We start from the raw sequence: 22206 nt of genomic DNA, 5'->3' as shown, positions 1-22206 counted from the left end.
AAATATGGCGCTGTCTGTGGTGTTGATCAGATCGGCGATGTTCGGAGGTCATTTCTGATTTTCCAGTGATCACGATTGGAATATTGGCGTAATCTGGAGCAAGGATGGACGTAGCTTTGGCGCTATTGCTATTAGCATTCAAGATGGCGACAAACCGGATGCGCGCAATACTAAAATTGCTTCTCACCATGTGACACCCAAGTGCCACCACTTTTGTCCTCCAGATGGCACTCATTGTGTTAAAATGGGGTAAGTGGGGAAATGTGTCTTTACCTTGAACTGAGACAGCAGTTCCTCTCCCACGGTTGAAGGACCGGGGTCGTCTGGTCTGGTCTCTGCTCGTTTCAGAATCTCATCGATGTCCATTTCCTGTTGGATCATGTACTAGTGTCATGTACGTCACAATTAATTTCATACTTCATCACAGTAATATCTGGTCTACATACAAGCTCGCATGAGCGGTGAGCTCGCAACAAAGTTTCAACCATTTCATGTAATGACTGTTGCATCAAGTCAAGTCATTATTAGTCACTGAATGACAAAAGCAAATACATACAGATAGACGTATATCTCAATGTGAAGATAATCAATTAAATAATTATATTAATATATTAATAATCGATAACATGATGCAAGATTATATATCAATATATTCATCACTTCCAAACCTGAGGTTCCTGCTCCTCTCCCTCTGGCTCTTTGAAGAGTTCCTCCGCCCCAAACTTCAAAATGGCCGACAGCTCCTCCTTGTTGAATGGCGTTGCACTGTTAGAGGACACATAGTGGTGACATGACAACGTTAAAATTTAACTATGTGTAATTACAGCTTCCCCCCCCCAGTCAGACATATTCTTAGATTGTTTAGTTTTTGAGCGCTTGGGTGGCGCAGTGGTAAAGTCTCTGCCCACCACTACGGAGGTTGTGGGTTCGATTCCAACGTGGTGCATCCGGCTTCATGGGGAATCTACGCAAACACATTTGGCCCGTGTTCGGGGGAGGGAATCCGGGCGGAGAGGTGATGAGTCAGTATGACACATTTAAAAAAAGAAGAAAAAAAAGGTGCAAAAACTACAAAAAAGTGCAAGAACCACTGATTTGGAAAGCATTTGTAGAATGGGCCTCAAGTCTTTATGGGTTAAACTTGTTACAAAAACACATTTAACCCATTAGACATGAGGATGTGTATCACGAGGATCTGTGTCACCGTAGCTTTTAACCACTTTAACCATAGTTTTAAACTTTAGCAGTTGAAAAATAGCAGATCTACAAGTTTGTAGCACGGCACATCGTGCTACAAGCTTGTAGATTTTCTATTTTTGAAAAATCGTGAAAATGTGTGCAAATATTTGAATATATATTCTTTCCCAGAGTCGGCAGCCAATTACATATAAGTATGGGGCTCCTTGACATGAAATGGTTTTGAGCTCCACTGATATAGAAACATTTCAGAAAACTGCCATGATTTAGAAGACGTTTGTAGAATTTGGCCTCAGCTCTTAATGGGGTTAATGGTCAGGTAAAAATAAATGGCGGTGACAGCGGTACCTGGACGGGGCAGCTCCGGTGTGCAGCACGGTCTTGCCCGTGGTGTCCATCCTCTGGATGACCAGGTGGTCCAACACCATCTTCTTCTTGGCTCGCTCTATGATCTCCTCCTCCACTGAGCCCCTGGTCACCAGGCGGTAGATGTTCACCTGGAAGAGAAAAATCACTCAATGTTAGTCCTTTACTAATAATCATATGGAACAATGTATCCCTCCCCTTTATTCTGACCCGGCCAGACACTGGATTCTGGGATATGGGTCTGGCTGGAGATGATCAACTATTCTTACTATCCTATTTGATTGCCATTCTTGTTAAAACGGTGGTTCTCAATCTTTTTATGAGTGCTGGTCGACTAGCACAGCGATTCTGTTAGTCGAGACCCCAGATGATTAGCTTAATGAGTTTTCTCACAGTAAACAAACAAACATACAGAATACGTGTATACAGGGCTTTTATTACTTTTTAATACTGCTAAAAAACACAATCCACAATGTATGTGGAGTGAAAAAAGAAAGCAGGCTAAATATCGATCGGCATCAGGTCTTAATGGGGTTAATTGGTCCATCCGCGGTACCTGTCTCTTCTGTCCGATGCGGTGGGCCCGGGCCTGAGCCTGCAGGTCGTTCTGGGGGTTCCAGTCCGAGTCAAAGATCACCACGGTGTCGGCCGATGCCAGGTTGATGCCCAGACCGCCCGCCCGCGTCGACAACAGGAAGCAGAAATCCTGGGCAGGGGGAGGAATAGTTAACACACGAATAAGACACATGAATAAGACAAACATAAAAAGGTCCATAGACTTGGTTGCCACATGACGCTACAATGGAAAGCCAGACGTTGGAGGGGCTAGTGCCCCTCAAAAATAATAATCGAGGACTCCTCACTGGCAGTTGAGCCAGTAGGGTACAACAGCAGTGACAACGCAATGTCTGTGGGGAGGAAATAATTGGTATAACAAAGGGGTAAATAAAATGATACGCTACTCTAAATTTAACGTTGTGTGTGCTTCTTACCTCAGAGCCCTCTGCGTTGAAGTGATCCAGCGCCTGTTTCCTCATCTCTCCCTTGATAGAGCCGTCCAATCTCTGAAAAATGTGAGCAAACCTTATAGGGGGGGTCACTGGCACAACATCTTTTCAAATTGGGGTCTGCGGCCAAATACATATGAATTTGGTGGTGGGCATCGGACAAAACAATGTGTCACGGATGAGGCTCTAGTTACTGGACTAGTACATACTGGGCTCTATAATGTCTAGTACATACTGTTTAGTATGTATTCCAACTCAGTTGGCTACTAACCTGGAAGAGGAACTGTTTGCTCTTGAGGTAGTCAGCCAGGATGTCCAGCATGCGAACCATCTGAGAGAAGATTAGAACGCGATGTCCTCGCTCCTTCAGACGCACCAACAGCTTGTCCAGCAGCACCAGCTTCCCACTGCTACGAATCAAATGCTGTAAAACACAACACAGCATGTTAAAAACCAGCTTCCCACTGCTACGAATCAAATGCTGTAAAACACAACACAGCATGTTAAAAACCAGCTTCCCACTGCTACGAATCAAATGCTGTAAAACACAACACAGCATGTTTAAAACCAGCAACAGTGAAGAATCTAAGAAAGGGGCTTAATGTTTCTGTTTAGATCAACTATTTGCGCCATTTTGTTTTTTATCTGTCAGTGTTTTCTTGTATATTCAAGTTATTTGTTTATAAGTTGTAAGTTACCTGCCCTGTGCAATTTGTGATTACGAAGCCTAGTAACATTCCAACGTTCAATGCAAAAAACTATTAAATCGTTAATCGCAATTATTTGTGTGACAATTGATCGTCAACTTAAAACTGTAATCGTGACCTAGAGCCTACACCAACCATAAAACAATGTATTATTAACATCATCCGTTGGCTGTTCCTTTCTAAAAACAATTCTAAAGGTTTGACGGGACAGACCTGTAGAGACTCGGCTCTGCTGTAGAACTCCTGGTCCTCGGGGGGTTTGATGAGGTAACAGTGATTACAACACTTCTTCAGCTCCATCATGATGTTCAGGAAGCCTGATGTACTGCCTTTCCCTTTACTGAGAGCCTTGTAGTTCCTGGTCAGAATCCACCTGGAAAACACGCACACGCACATTGTGTTCATTTCTCTTTTTTTTTTTATGTAATGGTAGTCACGAAGGCATGTAATGATTTATCGTAATTCGATTCATACTGGTGGCAATTACTTTGTTGATTTAATTAAAAAAGGTGGGATGCAAATACAGGATCTTTGTAAGATAATTGATAATTAAAAAAGAGCTTTCAGTAATTTGGATTTGTGTAAGAGAAGAAAGTAATGTAGTGTGATTCTTACTTGTAGTACTGCTTCTGGATAATGTAGTGAGATTCTTACTTGTAGTACTGCTTCTGGATAATGTAGTGAGATTCTTACTTGTAGTACTGCTTCTGGGTAATGTAGTGTGGTTCTTACTTGTAGTACTGCTTCTGGGTAATGTAGTGTGGTTCTTACTTGTAGTACTGCTTCTGGATAATGTAGTGTGATTCTTACTTGTAGTACTGCTTCTGGATAATGTAGTGTGATTCTTACTTGTAGTACTGCTTCTGGGTAATGTAGTGTGGTTCTTACTTGTAGTACTGCTTCTGGGTAATGTAGTGTGGTTCTTACTTGTAGTACTGCTTCTGGGTAATGTAGTGTGGTTCTTACTTGTAGTACTGCTTCTGGATAGCACTCATCTCCACCCGGAGGATCTGCTCCACCTTGGCGGGCAGAGACTTCTCCACGTCCTTCTTGACCCTGCGCAGCAGGAAGGGTTCCAGCTCCTTGTGCAGGCTGGCGTAGCCTGAGTCCCTTCCCTTAGCGTGGTCGTCCTCAAACTGCTCCCAGTGGTGGAACCTGGGAAAGCAGCACCACCACCAGGACATGTTTTACAACTGCACGTCTACACAGGTCGTTCAAAAAGTCTTAATTTGACCTATTGTCGCTGTCAGGGTGGCAGTGCCTTGAAAATACCTTTCAATCGTTCAATGTTCATAAAACCCACAGACACAATTACCCACGTTCACTTAGCAGATCTGCAAGCTCACAATGTGTTGCTTAGTGATGCATTGCGATCTTATAGAGCGGCTATTTTCACTAATTTGGTTGCTTTGCGATGCATTGCAAACTTATAGATCGGCTATTTTCACTAATTTGGCACGACGAAACAAGGCGATACAAGATTTCTGCCTGACAGCAACATTATACTTGAAATGTTGGATATTGCCCTGAGACTAACGGCCTATTCATACTCCAGTTTTGGTGATAAGGCGAGCGTCACGCTCGCGGTGGTAAGCAACACACCCAAACATGTTTTTTACTAACCAACATTTCGGTGGTCACCTAGAACTGGACTATGAATAGGTCTTAATTCATGCAACAATGCACTTAACAACGTATCGTGGGTTACTTTTCGGGCATGATGAAGTGCAGCAGCGACCACAGCTCCTTCAGGGAGTTCTGCAGCGGCGTGCCGGTGATCAGCAGCCGGTGGTTGGACTTGAAGTCCATCATGGTCTTGTAGAGCAGCGAGTCGTCGTTCTTCAGCCGGTGGGCCTCGTCCACGCCAATGAACGCCCAGTTCACATTACCCAGGAATGACTGTGGACAGAGACAAGATGCATGGAGTAAAGCTAAATAAAATCTCACAACTGAAAGTGTACCACCACAATAGTTCCTAAACAATAATGTCAATTAAATTATGTTTTACTAATATTGTCGTTACATATACTGCCAGGTGCCGAAATCAGACTTTCAGGCTTTAACGTTCGCTTTTATGTGAAATAACTGAGACCATAGGGATTTATGGAAGACATCCAGTTTGACCACTTGAAATGCTCTAATCTTAGCAACAGTAGCCTATAGAGAGCTTGTAGAATAGGCTACTTTGGCTTATTCGCTTAAATAGAAGAAATGCTAGCATCTCCAGAATCCAAATGACTGATGGATCCAAATGACTGAAATCAGTCGTGGGGACTGAGAACTTGAATCCATGCACCATGGACAGAGACAAGACGCTGCCAGACAAGGCCGGTTGCAGGGAGTCAAGCATTGAACTCGCTGCTGAATGCTTTTGTCAGGCCAAGTTTTTGATAGCCAACCGTGAGCAGAGCAGCCATTACTGACCTTGTCTTTGAGGAGGATTTCGTACGTCGTCAGAAGAACGTTGAACTTTAGCCTCTTGTTGTGCGAGTGTAGCCACTCATGCGTTCGGATCTGAAATTAAGAGGGGAGGTTAAATATTAAAATGTGAAAATATTACAATTTGCAAACATAAATGCATAAACTACAGATAAGAAATAAGCCCACACAACCTGAAAGTGTGTGGTAAACTGAATTCATCCTTACAGTATACTTTGTCATAGGATGAATAGCTAAAATGTAAAATAAATGGCGTACCATGGTCCTGCTGCTGATGTCTCCCAGGTAGACCACCACGTTCATCTGCGGAGCCCACAACTGGAACTCCCTCTGCCAGGAGGTCAGCGTGGACAGCGGCACCACAATCATGAAGGGTCCGTACAGCTGGTGCTCATGGAAGAGCAGGTCCAGGAAGCCGATGGTCTGGATGGTCTTACCCAGGCCCATCTCATCTGCCAGGATGCAACTGTTACCTCTGGGGGAGGGGGGAGAGGAGAGATTACTTTAACCGATCCATTTTCTTTTCCTTCATTTTGAACTACTCCCTTTTTAAGTGCCATGGATATAGGACAGGTGCTATACAAATGCACCATTTAAACAATAGAAGAGTATGACTAGGCCAATGAATACTTCATCATACGGCAGGGTTGTGTGTCAAAAATAGCCGCTCTGCTATTTTTAGCATGTGACACGGTTGCACGACTTGCTCCTACTTGCACCAGGAGTGAGCCAGGTAGTTCAGAGTGGGTAGTACGTACTTGCACCAGGAGTGAGCTAGGTAGTTCAGACTGTCCAGTTGATAATCTCGGAGCTCCAGTCCCTCTGCTCCTCCGCCGATGTACGCCGGCTGTTTCTTCACGGGGACAAACCGCGGCCTTTGCTTCAGCACCTGGCAGGGACAGATGACCATTCACATGTCAAGTTGAAAGGATTGCTATGGAATCCAAATGACTGAGAACTTTAACCCATAGGGATGTTCTTGGACTAGTTTGTAACCAGTGGTTGTTGCTACGGTTACCTTGCAGTCCCTGGAGGGGATGTTCTTGGACTGGTTCCTGCTCATGTAGTCGTCTATACACTTCTGGAACTTCCTGGAGAGCAGCGCTCCGTCCTCCCAGCTGCATTCAGAGTAGGGCAGCCCCTGCCACTTGCACAGGTAGTCGGGAAAGCCCGCCGCCGACTTCTGGTTCGAATGCCCTGTTCCACAGCAACAATGGACGTTATACATTGGAAATTCGGGTGCAGTACTATGTTCCAACCAGTCATTGGTCCGACAACGACAACCTACCTCAAACCTAACCTCGCCTCACCAGGCTTTCCACCACCTCGGAGGAAAGCCTGGTCTCTGTTTCAAAAGTCCGTATGATCCGGGCTTGAGCGGATGATATGGTTACGTCATGTTGTAGTATTGTTTTGTAGTCGCCAGGCAGGAACAACAGGCGGCGACAACTTCCTTTTCCCGCTTAATAAAAGCACTCGTAGTCTGTAGCTTTTATTGAGAGGGCAAAGGAAGTTGTCGCCGCCTGTTGTTCCTGTCTGGCGACTACAAAACAATACTACAACATGACGTAACCATATCATCCGCTCCCTCTCGGATCATATACCGAAATGAAATGGTGCCCAGGCTACCTCAAACCCTAACCAAACCATAACCGCAAGCACGGAGCAGCGCATGTTCGCCAACCTTAATCCGGTCGTTTTGCGCATGTCCGACCAATGACTGGTCGGAAAAGCGCACGGGGACTAATCAGGGGGGTTAGATTATAACATTTGTCGTTGAAACTTGGCAGGGGTTTGTTTTTCCCTGGATGGAGGATTATACAACCTGTAGTTCCAACAAAGCAATCTGATTGGTCAATTAGAATTTTTTGGCTCAGAGCCCACTTGAAAATGTCACAAGGGTGGGTCACGTGCATTTTCAGAGCATGTTTATTTTTGGCCGATTTAGCGTTAAACCCACCGCACACGCTCAGAGCAGCGGTTGGCTGGGGAAGGCCATGTGATTTTTCACCTGTACCCATCGTTCTTAGACTTGGATATAACATCAGATTAAGGTTCAAGAAAACAGTCCGTCGGGAATTCTCCTTTAATGTTAATGCACGGTTCAAACATCAGAGAGCTCACCTATGATCCTCTCTACCAGTTGGTACTGAGAGTGCAGGTCGTCCATCAGTTCCTCCTGACAGTTCAAGTACTCGATGTCCTCCGGCGACGCGGCCTTCATCCTGTGATATCATCAAAACGGTGTCAGAGAAAGGAGCTGTATAGCATGTATTTCTGTAGTCACTGCAGTAAAGGTCAATGCAACTCTGGCTAAGACAAAAGTCCAGTTGGTTCTATAAATAACACAGGGTATGAATTCATGGAGATTATTTTGGCTTTGTCGCATTCCTGGGACCATAATTAGCATGAAGCAAAATATCACGACTGAAAAAATGTTGCTGGGCCAAGTCCTATTATGTAATTTGTGAATCAGTGTGAAAGGAACCGCCTACTACACACTCATGTATGTAAAATTGTGATGTTTTGGTAGCCATACAGCTAACGAGTTGAAAAAATTGCAGATTGAGGCTTTAACGCTTATGCTTATGAAATATCTGAGATCATTAAGGTTTCCTGGAAGACTGAAATAACTAATAACCGAAAATATACAAGCTTACAACAAGTCGCAGCGTGACATGTCATAAGCTTGTACATAGCCTATTTTGGGGGTCAGGAAACACTTCCATAGAAGGCATGCAGGCTTTTATGGAATCCAAATGACTGAAATCAGTCGTAGCGACTGAGAACTTTAATCCATGATTCGTTCTTCAGAACGATGGCTCAACCCACCGAGGATAAAAACCACGGATCAGACAGAACGACAGAGGTTCCTTAAACGTATTAGTAAGATCTAGATTCTCCCTCACCACTTCTTCTTCTCCTGCTCCTTCTTCATGAAGTTCTCCAGTTTCTTCATGCCCTTGACGTTCTGCAGCTTCAGCGAGTCCTCCGTCTCCCACGTGTTGTGGATGTGCGACCAGTTCTTCCACTTGATCAGGTACTGGGTCTCTCCCGCCTCCTTGACGGGGATGAAGTTGGCGTTGGGGTCACCCTCCGCCTCAATGGAATACACTGTGGTGGTTCCTCCCGTCGCTGGAAACCAAACCGGTAACAATTAATCAATATTGCTTTCCCCAGCTCACTCATTCTAGCCAGGGTTCCAGCCTGCTTCGCTGCGTTCCGTGAATCGTTTTGTTACTCCACTACGCAGTCTGGCCAGCAGCCAGGCTGTTGACTTGATTTTCAAAACGTCACCCGTTAGTACGTAGCCACGTTGTTGCTGATAAGTCAGCGTCACTCTGTCCATGCTTCTCACTGCGAGACTAGACTCAAGAGTAAAACCTACCGTAAAAAGTAAACACTAATTTGATTCAGTAGTAAAAAAAAAACGGCTGTGTGGGGTAAGGCTGTACCCTAGCCCTGTTTTTAGGACTCGAACATTTGCAGGAATTTCCGAGCGAACATCCGAACCATTTGGTTAATTGGTTCTAATTAATTAATTTCTCTGAGTGCTTTTAACCAGGCTGCAATTCATAAATAGATCCTCCGGGGCGACGTTGCATAGACGATCAGTGAAATAATGGTTAAGTTCATCAGGGGTTGGTGAGGGTTGCTACCGGGTTGGCCGACCGGGAAGGTGTGCATTTTGAGTGTGGATACAACCGTCTTTACTTTTAATACACTATAATGACAACACGAGATATCCGTCTTGAACATGATCAGAGCGCAGCGTGTAGCGCGTCTCCCCCTCCCTCTCTCTCTCCCAACACGCGCACACACACACACACACACACACCGTCTAGTGGCTCTGATGACATGTGCTCCGCTGCTGGGGCCGTGCCACGAGCGGCCGTGTGTGCATCCTCGCAAACAGCGAAAATAGCCGATCTGCGACTGCAGGAGGAATAGGCTCGCAGCACTCTCGTCGGGAGGGATGCAGCACAAATATCCTACGAGTAGGGCAACGAAATGGTCAGCTACTCCCTGATGCGAGCTCATCATTCCATAAAAATGAGCCATGAGTTGAATGAGTTGCTGGCAGCCTGGCAGGCAACGAGAGCGTAGCTTGATCGTTAGTTTCATCGTTTCATTAATTTGTTCCACCTGTGTATGTAGGCTACTCTCAGAAGCGCATTGAGTGTGTGTGTGTGTTACTGTGTTTGTCTCTTCTGCCGTCTGCAGGACTTTCAAATTATTGTAAACACAACATGAACATAGTACTCTTATTATGCATATCGCATTCTCGCCGAGATATATTTCGGAGTAAAGAAAATATATATATAATAATAAAAAAATATAATAATAAAAATTTAAAAAACAAATGGTTCAAGGCCATAAATTAAGATTCGAGTGCCAACCTTAACGAGCGAACATTCGAACCCTGAATGTTCGGGGACAGCCTTAGTGTGGGGCGAGATTAGTTCAATGATACGTACGTTGCAGGGCAACAGCAGTAGCTGCACGTGCGCATTGATACGACTTGAAACTGGTGTTTTTTTCCCAACCTGCACCAGAGACCAGTCAGAAGCCACGGGTCGATTTCTCCCATTTACATGTCCCGCCTACCTTGGAGATAGGACCCTTTCCTGGTGAAGTGACATAACAAAACACAGCAAAGCAGGCTGTAACCCAGGCTACACTCATTTCACTGCTTTTATCGTAGTCTTAGTGTTCTTTGATTGGCGCTCGCTATCTTTGACTTTATTTCATCCAACACCGCATGTGGAGGGTGTGTGTCTTCTTGTGTATGCGTGCAGGAGCAGCACCGGAGTGCTGTTAAAACATATTCAGCCCTGGTGCAACCTATACATCCTTATACCGTTGAATCCGGGAGCTACCTTTGTGTTTTTTTTTGCAGGACTCTGGTGTGTGCGTTTCTCCCTTTCCGAACCTACACTCCCCCACTCACCTCCTCTCCTGCCGAGGCGGCTCTCCATCACCCTCTCCAGCGTCTCGAACTCGTCCTCCTCAGGCTGGGGCACGTCCTCGCCCTGCACCTCTACCAGGTCGTCCGAGTCAGTCTTCATGTCGTCGTCCTCCTTGTAGGACACGTTCTGGGTGGCCTGGCGCCGCAGGCCAGCCAGCGCCGCCTTCTTGTAGCTGTCGTCGTCCGAGTCGGAGTCCGACGAGCGCCGATCGCGCTTCTTCTTCCGGTGGCCGACGGTCTTCTTCCCATTGCGGGAGTTCACCCTGCAGCAGAGAGACGGACGCATAGATTAAAGCAGTGGTTTTCGTAAAATGAAACCAAATTTGGTTTCATTTTACACTTTCAAGAATTAAAAGGTCTATAAGAGTCCATTTGGTTACCAACTCTCCATCATTTAGCTGGGGACCACCTGGAACCTAACCTGACTCCACCAGATGGGGCAGCAGAGAGTACACTGGGTTCCCCCCCTCCTGCTCCCATCTGGGAACTCTCAGGCAGACTTGATGCTCCGGCCACCAAACGGCCTGGCCAATCAGCGGCAGCTAGAGGCGGGATCAAGGCATACACAGTGCTGCCTGAGCGGAAAACGGCCGACAGCCGCGGACATTAGAAGCTGTCCGCAGCTTCTTTTCCGAGTTTTTAGACAGCTGGTGGATGGAAAAGAAGCTCCACCTCTTCCTCCATTTTCCTGCTGTTTGTGATGTAAGATCCTGCAAATCCCATATATGTCAATGGGATTTGCCAGCAGATGTCACTGTTTTCACTGTGTTGCCTGTTTTCATTGGCAACACAGTTAATTTCCATCCACCAGCTGTCTAAAAACCCGGGAAAAGAAGCTGCGGACAGCCGAGAACGTCCACGGCTCTTTAGTAAGTGTGGCAGCACCTTGAGAGTTCCCAGATGGGAGCAGGAGGGGGGGGAACCCAGTGTACTCTCTGCTGCCCCATCTGGCGGAGTCAGGTTACCTGGAACCCCCTCAAGGACTAATATTAAAGGTTTTATGACATTCATTTTCATTTATTTTTCCTTTTCTTTTTTCTTTTAGGTTTTATGACCTCAATTACACCCAAAAAACCTGAACTTTGAACATTCAGTGGATTTTCTGTGGTCTGAAGTTTTCTTTTGGGGTTTGGAAGCCTTTTGAGCTACAATGAAAACAGGCAACACAGTGAAAACAGTGACATCTGCTGGCAAATCCCATTGACATATATGGGATTTGCAGGATCTTACATCACAAACAGCAGGAAAATCAGAGCACCTGTTTGAGCCAGAAAACCCCAGATCACAGAAAATCTACTGAATGTTAAAAGTTCATGTTTTTGGGTGAAATTGAGATTAGAAAACCTAAAAAAGAACAATTCCAAAACGTTCTTTTAATGTCACAATCCCTTTAAATGATTTGATTAGATTAGAAGTCATACAGTACAAATGTTGTAGACTTAAAGTATGATGGAAAATTGACTACCTTTTTTCACTGACGGAAACGAACTAAATAAAAACTAAGCTATGATAACTAAAACTAAGATGCGACACATTGTGAGCTTGCTATTTTCATTATTATTTTTTATACATTTTGAACTTGTGAAATGGGACATTCTGCATAATGAGTACTTTCTACTTTTGGTTGTACATTTGGATACCAATACTTTAGTACTTTTACTCAAGTATATGCTGATTACGAGAGTAGTTCTACATTGCAGTATTGATACTTTTACTGAAGTAACAAATGCGAGTACTTTTTCCACCACTGATAAAAAATACTTACTTGGTTGGAGGTTTTCGGCTTTTGACTTTATGACTGGGCTCATAGTCGGACGCCGTCTCGTCACTGTTCTTTTCCGAGTCGGATCCAGAACCACTCTTGGAACCGGAGCCAGAATCTGAAGAGCCGGAATTTCTTCTCTTTTTGGATCCACTGGAGGAGTCGGAATCATCACTACTCGACGAGTCCTGCAAAGCGTTGGCAAAAGGTTTTAACGTACGAAATGAGAGTAATGCAATGATAGTTTGGCCTAGTAAGGTGGACCAACAGTCAAGTGTTTACGAATACGTCCTTTCATCATGATAAACCTTTCCTCAAAGTTGCTGAACATGAATGTATTTGTTACCGATTTAGCCTTCCGGCTGAATCCGGTGGCAGTCTGGCAGGGGAGGGGCACAGACTGAACCAATGCTGGCAATAAATTAGTTAACCGGTTAAAAGTGCAAATGTGCATGTGTTGTGCATCAGTGTTGATTGAGATCCTCCTCACATCAGATCCGCTGTCTGAAGAACTCTGCTGCTGTTGCTGCAGCTGCTGCTGTTTCCTGAGCATGGCTGACCTCTGCACTGCTAGAATACTGGGGTTGGACTTCCAGAACTGCACAGAACACAAGGAAAGAGACCCGACATTGTACCAACATGAGCAAGCAATGTCTACATCTTAAATAAATGTTATATCGAGTGGTTCTCGAACTTTTTCCACGCCAAGGATCCTCAAATCCTTGGACGCAGACAAAAATAATCCAAAATGTTAATTGAACTTTAATCAAGATTCTTTAGAAAGTAACTGAACTACAGGCTGACAACATTGTAATGTGTTGTGAACTTGTAGATCAGCTATTTTCAAAACGCCGTTAAAGTGGTTCAACTGATTCTTTTTTATTTATTTATTTTATTTAAATTTTTATCCCACGATTTTGTAACCCAGTTCTCTTTTCACCGAGTGCCAATTATCTAATGTAATCCTGGGCGCTACACTTCCTCTGCCAACCTGGGGGGGGCAGCGGACTGACCTCATGCCTCCTCCTATGCATGAGGAGTCCAAGCTGCTTCTTTTCACCTGACAGAGGGGAATTTCCCCGGCCGGACGTAGCGTGTGGAAGGGACACGTTATTCCGACCAGTTCCTTTCCCCTCCATCAGGCGCCCCGGCTGGCCAGGGGGAGGTAGGATTACGGCATGTTTTTGTGAGGGTATCTACCCTAGGGGACACGGGGAGAACATGCAAACTCCACACAGAAGGGCCCTATCGCCAACCCCCGCCTCGGGTATGGGCACTGATGACGCGGAGGAGGGAACACGCCGCCAGTGCCCACAGCGTCCCCAGCGGGAATCGAACCCAGGACCTTCTAGCTGTGAGGCGACAGCACTACCAACTGTGCCACCGTGCCCCCACTGTGCCGTGTTCAACTGATTCTGATGCTATATTAAAGTGTAGTTCACCCAAAATAATAATCAATTAATCTTAGTGTTTTGGAAATTATTTTGGGGCCCACTAGCAATGTCCTCATGACCCACCGGCTGAGAATGGCTGGTTAAACTCAAATTCTGCAGTCTAACCCAGAATGTCTGGTTGAACTCATATGCTGCAGTCTAAACCAGAATGACTGGGTAAACTCATGATATGCCACAGTCTCACCTCGGCTCCGTCGATGTTGGACTTGTTGGGCGGCTCCACCTTCTCCTTGGATTTTCCCGAGTCGGAATCTGATTGGCTGCCGGAGTCGGAACCACTTCCTGAGTCACTGCTTCCTGACTGGCTGCTGCTGCTGGAGGAGCTGGAGCCGGAGCCGGAGCCAGAGCCAGACCCGGAGTTGGACTCGTCATCAGAGTTGCTGCACATATGCAAGTGTACACACACACACACAGCTGTGTTAGAATTACATGAATGCATTGAGGCAAAATCTATTTTATTTTATTTGTAAGAAAATCAAGCGATGGGCACCAGTAGGTTACTTATCAGTCGAATGCAATCGAGCCAAATGCGGAGGCGTCCGACATGGTGTTGGTTGCGTTGTCCGACTATTACTAACCCCAACCGTAAATCTAACCCTACCTCAGCCTTAACCGGCCCATAAGTCCCCTAACCTCATATCAGTCTTAACAGACCATGTAAGCGAGTTTCCCAATGTTTTCGCTTCAGCGGCAGTAATTTCACTTCCATGTTTCCTAATCACAGCGGAGAATACATGCAGTCGGCTCCAGGCGAGCCTGCTGGCTCAATTGCATTTGAGTGATAAGTAACCTACTGGTGATTATCGGTTAAACATTCAAAGCGGATGTTATAATACAGCCTAGGTGGGTTTTGTTGGGCTATTTTCTGAATGTTTTTGGTGTTGCTTTTATGTTACTAGAATTTTGCGGCAGCTTCGCGGCCGCTCATCCCAGAGTTACGTTGCCGCGCACTATGGGAAGAAGGAAATTGCGGGAGTTGACTCCACATAACGGATGGGTTATTAGTTATTATTATGTGTCCTTATTAGTGTAGTGTAGTCAACACGTTATGGCTCATACACACTGCCCGGTATTTGCTCCGATTATGCTGTCGGGGAGCATTTTTGGCGCTGGCCGACAAAACCCCTGATCTGACGTTAAGCGGTGCCCAAAAGTTATAGATCACAAAGGGTTTGCAGGTAGAGCACATGACATGGCCCTAAAAATATATATAATTTAAATATAAAAAACTATTTTTGCATCTGCCGCTTGAGATGACCTGAGATGACTTGATTGATTGACATAAAAAAGGGCCTGTCAGCTCAAACACACAATGCAATAGTTGTTGCGTACAATCATCAGTAGAAAAGTCAAATCCCAAAAATAAAAACCCTACCATTTCCATTTCCCCCCCTCTATTTCCCATTCCATGTGCGTTTGTCTTCTAGTTTCTCTGGCCTCTGTACTACTGCCACCTACCGTCCATTCATTGTAGTAAAGTAAAAATAAATGTGTGGGCAGCCCTGGTATAGATGAATATATATATATATATATATTAATTCCGTGGGTAAATCCCTGTAGGCTACCCACATATTGGTAGCCTATATTAGCCCAATATTGGCGTTATGCATTTCACTTGAATAATGTTGTGTGCGCACGTGCGCGTGCGGAGAAAGACAGAGTTATTTAATGAAACTGAAGATTATAACGTCCTGTATTGGTAGCCTATATTAGCCCAATATTGCCGTTACGCATTTCACTTGAATAATGTTGTGTGCGCACGTGCGCGTGCGGAGAAAGACAGTTATTTAATGAAACTCAAGATTATAACGTCCTGTCTCGCTGCCGCCGTGTGTGTGTGTGTGTGTGTGTGTGTGTGTGTGTGTGGCGAGAGAGAGAGAGAGAGAGAGATCGTGGCTTCCAGGCGTGCGCGTGTGTGTGTGTGTGTGTGCAAGCCAGGCGTGCGTGTGCGTGTGTGTGCAGGCGTGTGTATTCGGCAGTTGGCTGGCAGGCGAAAATAGCAAAAGTGATCTGTGTAATCGTAATATTTAGGAACAAACAAACTACTGACAAAGTACAATGTTGATGTAACTAAGAGATTAGCTGAGTGAGTTATAATTTAAATACAGAGATTTAAAGGAATAAGCAAAATCGTGAGGCTACAATTCCTCTCCTTCGTCTTCCTTGTTTCTCTTCTCCTGCGGGAGATCAGGATCAGATTCTGACTTCTGAGAGCTAGTGTGGGCCTATTAGAAGACAGGGCAGTGTTGCCAGGTTCGCGAATTGTAAGCGAGTCGTAGTGTGTGTTGAATGGCATTTGAATGGCATTTGTGGGCTTGTGAATGAATTTTCTCACATGTAATTTGTGCTCACTTGCATAGACCTGGCGAATTTAGCGTGGTGAAAGGGCAACAGTGTTCCGGGGGTGTGGGTGCTTCGGGCGATAATGTTTGTAGTAAACAAATGCATTGCCGCCGTGAGTGTGGACGGGAGGCATCTTTGGTGGCACTGCAATGATCATTTTTTGGCGGGTGGTGTCGAGTGTTGGCGTTGGGCGCGATAGGAGGAGATAGGTCCCGAACACTGCGAAGTTAAGTGTGTGACATCACTGCCGTGTGAGTGTGTGTGGGTGTAGTGTGTAAGATGGTGTTGTGGGTGTTGCAATAGCGACGTAGCTGTTGTGGCTTTGGGTTTCTTGCCATGTGTTGGGTACAAGTTCTCTAATATTATAATAGATACCAACACAGGCCTCAAAACCTCAAGACCTGAAAAGATGTTCAAGGTTCTTGAAAAAGAAAATCTATCTTCTAAATCTAATTCAACAAATGGCCTATTGATCTGTAAGAACAATACACTCTGACTTTATGAACGGACAGCTAGATTAAACACAATCTTAGTTTCACTTAGTTTTTTCAATGATCACGACAGAGCTGCGGAACGCAAAAGCACTTGACTTGATCGGAGTTAGACCCAAGTGAGTCTCAAACATTCAGACTTGTTTAACTTTCATTGTTATTAGACTCGATTTGGCATTATAAACATAAAAGCCTTATATACTTTGCCATATGATGACGTTAGGACGGGAACCCCTTTTGGTGTTCTTGTTGCCATGTACAGTATATAGCAGCATAAAATGTTGTAATTCTTAGCCCATTTAGACCGTGTGGAAACATCATAGCTAATCCAACCGATGGATTGGGAGGACGTGTACACACGTCCTAGCGCATTTCTATTGATATCAAACGATATCAGTGCATGCGCGTTGCCGTTGACTTCCATGTTTACCGCTCAGAAAGAAATGCTCGTAACGCGTAATCTAGGGAGATCTCCGTGGTTTTGACCAGATGGATATACTTTAGTACGGTAATTTTCCCAAGACAGAGATTGATAATCTCCGTCTTATTAGTGATATCAAAACCGGTCGCATCGCTCCACCAGCTAGAAGCGCCGGTTGCGCAATCCTCTGTGTTGCGTAAGAGTGAGACGTCATCGAAAAACTCCCTCCCCTGTTTAGCTGATGAAAACGAAAATCTTAAAACGTTAATAACTCGCCATCTAAATAATCCCAACTAATTATAAAAAAAGGTTATGTGTTAGACGGCCCTCCGCTGTCCAGTCGCTAGTCTCGTTAGATTTTATCTTACCTCCCGTTGTTGTCGATCGCATCGATAGTGTTGTGGCTATTGTTAGCTGCTACACAGACATTCACAACAACATCCGGTCCGTCTGTAAAAGTGGTCCGGGCGCTATAAACGATGGGCACATTTTATTAATGGATTAAATAGGCCCAGGAAATTAAGGTGTTAACTTTCTACTATGCTGCCTCAAACCATCATTCTATCCACTTTTCAGAATAAAAAACAGCAAGTGATGGGTGGGTGTTTGGATAAAAATGCTCAATTAATCATTCACACACACACACACACACACACACACACACACACACACATTAACTCTCAGGGCCCCTGGTGAAGACCCCTGGTTTAAGATAGTACATAAGATGCATTTTACCTAGATTCCCCGCTGCTGTTGCTGACGCTCTCATCCTCGCTGCGGCCGGCCATGTTCAAGGCTCAGCACAACAGCTGATCTAGAATCAGCCTTTAGGTTCGACCACCACGTGACCCCTGTTTTAAAAGAGATCAAACAAACATAGGGCTGTCATCACCATTACAAATTAAAGTTGACGATTAATTGTCACACAAATATTGCGATTAATGATAAGAATACTTTTTTGTTTGCCTGGCAATCAAAACATGCACAGGGCAGATATGACAAATAACTGAAATATACAAAGAAATCACTGACATTAATTATTTGTACACATGAAAAAAAAAACGGAAATAGCTGATCTGACGCGTTGTAGATCTGCTATTTCAACTTATTTTTATATGTATGAAAATCTTTCAACATGGAAACTATGACACAATAATTAGACGATTATGTAATAATTGTGACAGGCCTACACACACATGAAAATAGCAGTGTACTACGATTCAACACCATGAATAGGGCTGTCACCATTATGACATTTTACTGGACGATTAATTGCCGCTCAAATAATTGTGATTAACGATGTAATCGTGTTTCCGACATTGGAACATTATGAATAAAAATTTACATTTTTGTTCTGCATTTAGGCTTATTCGGCCATAGCCCAAATGTGCTGAGTTGCTGACCTCATCACATTTGTGATGACGGATTTTGCCTTATAACGCCCGGGGGTATTTAGGAACATTAAATCAGATCGCCCAGCGATTTACAGCAACAGAGCACATTTAGCGACGCACCAGGCGGCAGGCGCTATTCCGGATGTAGCTTGATATAGCCAAAACACTCCTGAGGCGATCGACAACAACGGGAGTGATGATTAATTCTAACACGACTAGCGACGGGACCGCGATGGGCCGTCAAAAACATAATCTTTGCTTAGAGGTTTATTCACATTTTAAGATTTTTGGTCTCATCCGCTAAAATGGGGGGGAACATTTTTTATGACGTCCCAACTGGAAATGACATTGAACAGACGTCCCAGCCTGTGGAGCGATCGGTTTTGATATCAATAAATCTCCGTCCTGAGCGCTGGGCGTTTCTATTTGATAGGACGGAGAACTCCGTTTATGCCGCTCGGGGTACCCAACTTTCAGCAGCTGTCAAAAAGTCCCCTAGGGTGGTTCAATAGAAATCAATGTGGGATATGTTAGTAGACACCTTTACAATCACATTGGTGAAGAAAATTCTTACTAAGCAAGTAAGCAATGTATTCCCAGATTTGACATTATTCTGATAATATTCCCTGACTAAAGCTCAAAATGACGCGATTTGAAGGTTTGAAAATATAAACATTCAACATGGCCGATTATGGGAAAAAATAGGATCTCAAATAATTGCTATTTGGCAATTATGTAATAATTGTGACAGGCCTTGAGGCCTGTCACAATTAGAAAGAAAGTTGTGAAAGAAAGTAGTGCATTGCTCTTGGAGACGAAAGAATGAAAGAATATCAAGTGTTACATTATTATTCTTTCTTTGGGTCAGTCTAAGCTTGGTCGATTAAAACATTTAAGTGTATACACTGATGAGAGAGACTATACACACATGTATGCCCCTTTTTAATAATGTATTTATTTATTAAATTATGTATTCTCTCCTATGTGCCTGAGCGACGTGAGCGTAACAGGCAAATTCCTCATACATATATAGGAACACAATTTGTCAAAGCAGAAACACCAACTTCACTCCACTACAAATTATTTTGACAGCTTTAGTTACTAGTTACATTGCAGAGATTTAGGCTACTAATAACACAGAACCTATTAAGTTTGTGCTGGGATGAGATTATACACGCATCATGTACCTTTTTAATACCATATTTATACCATAGCCTATCTATTTATTAAATATGATTGTATAATTTTCTCCCCTAACTTTGAAAACACACACACACACACACACACACATCGACCATCAGTCCACTATAAATTATTTCAACAGCATTATATATAAAGTGGTAAATGATTATGTATTATAGGTTAAAACTAAAACCATTAAAATCAGCCGCACCTTGAGCAGCTGCAACACTTAAGAGATGAACACATGCATGATTAATGCATCACTAATTATTACAATCCAATTACATGCATGCTTGTGAAATGGACCATTCTGGATAATCATGACGAGTGCTTTTACATGTGGTACTGTGCGACTATATTTTGACGCAAACACTTTGTGCCTTTTAAAATATTTTTACTCAAAGTCAAATAGTGAGTAGTGTATGTACCGAATAGTACTTTTACTTGTAAAAGTAGCATTCCCCAAGTAAATAAACAGAGTACTTCTAAGGCACATTCACTACTTCAATAATGTAGTATATTTACTTTTCCCGAACTAAACAAGAGTACTTCTGCACAATGAACGAGTAGTCGAGAACCTTTATTTTTAACAGCGTCGCGTTTACTTTCACTTAACTTAAATGGGATTACTTCTCCGACGTCACTTTACATTACAACTGTACTACAACTGTATCTGCATAACTGTCACACACAGTTATGACAAATATAACTAAGTGTGTGTGTGAGTGTTATGTTAATTATATGATGACCGCAGACAGAGGCCCGCAGGCCTGCGTGTCTCTCCCAGACAATGCCCCACATCCACGCAACCCAGTGCGGGCAGGGCAGCGCAGCGTGGATCCATCCCTCCATCCATCCCGCAACAACAACAATAAAATGCCACCACCAAAACGACGCACGCACGGCACCGCACAAACACGAACCAACCCGAAAACCGACCACGGCCCCCGGTGGTGCGGACCTAGCGCACGCCGATGCGTTTGTTTACATCGATGGATTGGCTCCGTGGTGCGTTTTGTTTATTTTTTTTAGCGGCTAGCATTTTTTAGCAATATGCTAACGCTAGCACGTTAGCTATCCCCGTTAAAGCGCTAGGAGGCTATTGGCGGGGTAGCATCTCCGTAGCATCTCGTGTGTTGGAGTTAGCTTGTTAGCATTAGCATCACGGGGAGAGGGAAGGGGGGGGGGTCGTGTTTTGAGTGTGGATCGGATTCAGAATCGATCGGAACCACGCGGGGCGGATCCATCCAGCAGGACTGAATGGAACCGCTAACGAGATGGATCCTAACCCACGGTGTCCCGCGTGGGGGGAATCCACCCAGCCATTACCGATCAGTAATGGAGCTCCTCCAGTCCGTGGTTCCAGAGAGACTCCAGATCTCAGACAGACAAACTGGAACTCAGGAGGTCCATTAGTTAGTCACTGGTCGATATTCGGCACCGATCGGTATCAGTTATCGTTCATATTGGTCGTTTTTAATCATCGCTGTTTACCTACTTGTTGTTGTTGTTCCGTTGAGTGGATCAGTGATTATTATTCCTTTTGATCTTCTCTCCACTTAGCTTAGAGGCTAACTAGGCTAAGCAGGCTAGCTTGCCTTGACCCGGGGACTCCTCCACTGGGCACCACACAAGACACCGCGACCCGAAGCCACGCAGACTGAGCCGCCCCGCGGCGGGATCCACGCTCCTCTTCCCCTCCCTCTTACTCCTCCTTGGTTCTCCCTCCCGCTCGGCGGAGATCGGAGCGTGTTGTTGTGTGTTTGTGTATAGCAGGTAATAAACAGAGAGCTAGCTGCTACCACCGGCCTGCCTCCGCCATGACGCCTTCCGTCCCTCCGTACTAGTCCACAGGGTTCACTTCAACGACGTGACGTGACGTCACGCCGCCGATACGTGCGCCCCCCCCCCCCCTCCTTAAACCTAAACAGCCTGGTGACGCGAGGTTACCCCTAAACCCAACACCCCCACTCCTTGCGAGTGACGTCACCTCGACGCACCCTGTCTTGTTTTATTTTATTTTCTACCAGATTTCTGGTAAAAAACAACAACAACAAAAATATTCCCAAACTACATTTATCTAAAACCTTACATAATAGAGCACCGAAGTCTGACGTCACTTTCAGTAGAGGGCGTCTGTCCCCAGGTTCATGTATTTTTTTAGTTGCATTGTAATCCCCATAGGGGGGATTTTAGATCGCTTCATATAAGAACTGTGTTTGAAAAATAAACATGTCACCCAGGCCGCTTCACTCATAAGGATATGAAGAATCAACTGACTGAGAGAAAACGCTAATGTTACTGCTGCTGAATTATTTAGATTTTCGCTAGAAGCAGACTGTATCATATATGAGTGACTGACTGTTGCAAACGATACAGAGACACCTCCCTGACAATAACGCCGAGACAGCTTGTTTATTTTTGGATCACAACGCTTATAGTAGACGATATTAAGATCACCCCATGTTATTCTC

General features: G+C 44.6%; 1 protein-coding gene across 2 annotated transcripts in view; it reads right to left on the bottom strand.

The window, feature by feature from the left end:
* The window catches only part of chd1 (chromodomain helicase DNA binding protein 1), a 39412-nt gene extending 18041 nt beyond the window's left edge, over positions 1–21371 (bottom strand). For both annotated transcript variants that reach the window (XM_083792970.1, XM_083792971.1), the window contains exons 1-21: positions 21231–21371; positions 17892–18007; positions 14086–14281; positions 12938–13045; positions 12451–12635; positions 10668–10948; positions 8626–8851; positions 7841–7941; positions 6735–6913; positions 6475–6605; positions 5975–6191; positions 5702–5791; positions 4986–5176; positions 4244–4432; positions 3491–3650; positions 2842–2994; positions 2556–2627; positions 2120–2269; positions 1546–1694; positions 669–765; positions 274–369 (exon numbers count right to left, since the gene is read on the bottom strand). In XM_083792970.1, the coding sequence (XP_083649096.1) occupies positions 274–369; positions 669–765; positions 1546–1694; positions 2120–2269; positions 2556–2627; positions 2842–2994; positions 3491–3650; positions 4244–4432; positions 4986–5176; positions 5702–5791; positions 5975–6191; positions 6475–6605; positions 6735–6913; positions 7841–7941; positions 8626–8851; positions 10668–10948; positions 12451–12635; positions 12938–13045; positions 14086–14281; positions 17892–17944 (3024 nt within the window). In that variant the 5' untranslated portion in view covers positions 17945–18007; positions 21231–21371. The remainder of the gene's footprint in view (positions 1–273; positions 370–668; positions 766–1545; positions 1695–2119; positions 2270–2555; positions 2628–2841; positions 2995–3490; positions 3651–4243; positions 4433–4985; positions 5177–5701; positions 5792–5974; positions 6192–6474; positions 6606–6734; positions 6914–7840; positions 7942–8625; positions 8852–10667; positions 10949–12450; positions 12636–12937; positions 13046–14085; positions 14282–17891; positions 18008–21230) is intronic.
* Positions 21372–22206: the final 835 nt, after the last annotated feature.

The sequence above is a fragment of the Protomyctophum parallelum genome (assembly GCF_964188405.1).
Source record: "Protomyctophum parallelum genome assembly, chromosome: 21".
Classification (NCBI taxonomy): Eukaryota; Metazoa; Chordata; class Actinopteri; order Myctophiformes; family Myctophidae; genus Protomyctophum; species Protomyctophum parallelum.
Note: the sequence above shows the minus strand (reverse complement) of the source record. Positions and strands in the feature narration are given on the sequence as shown.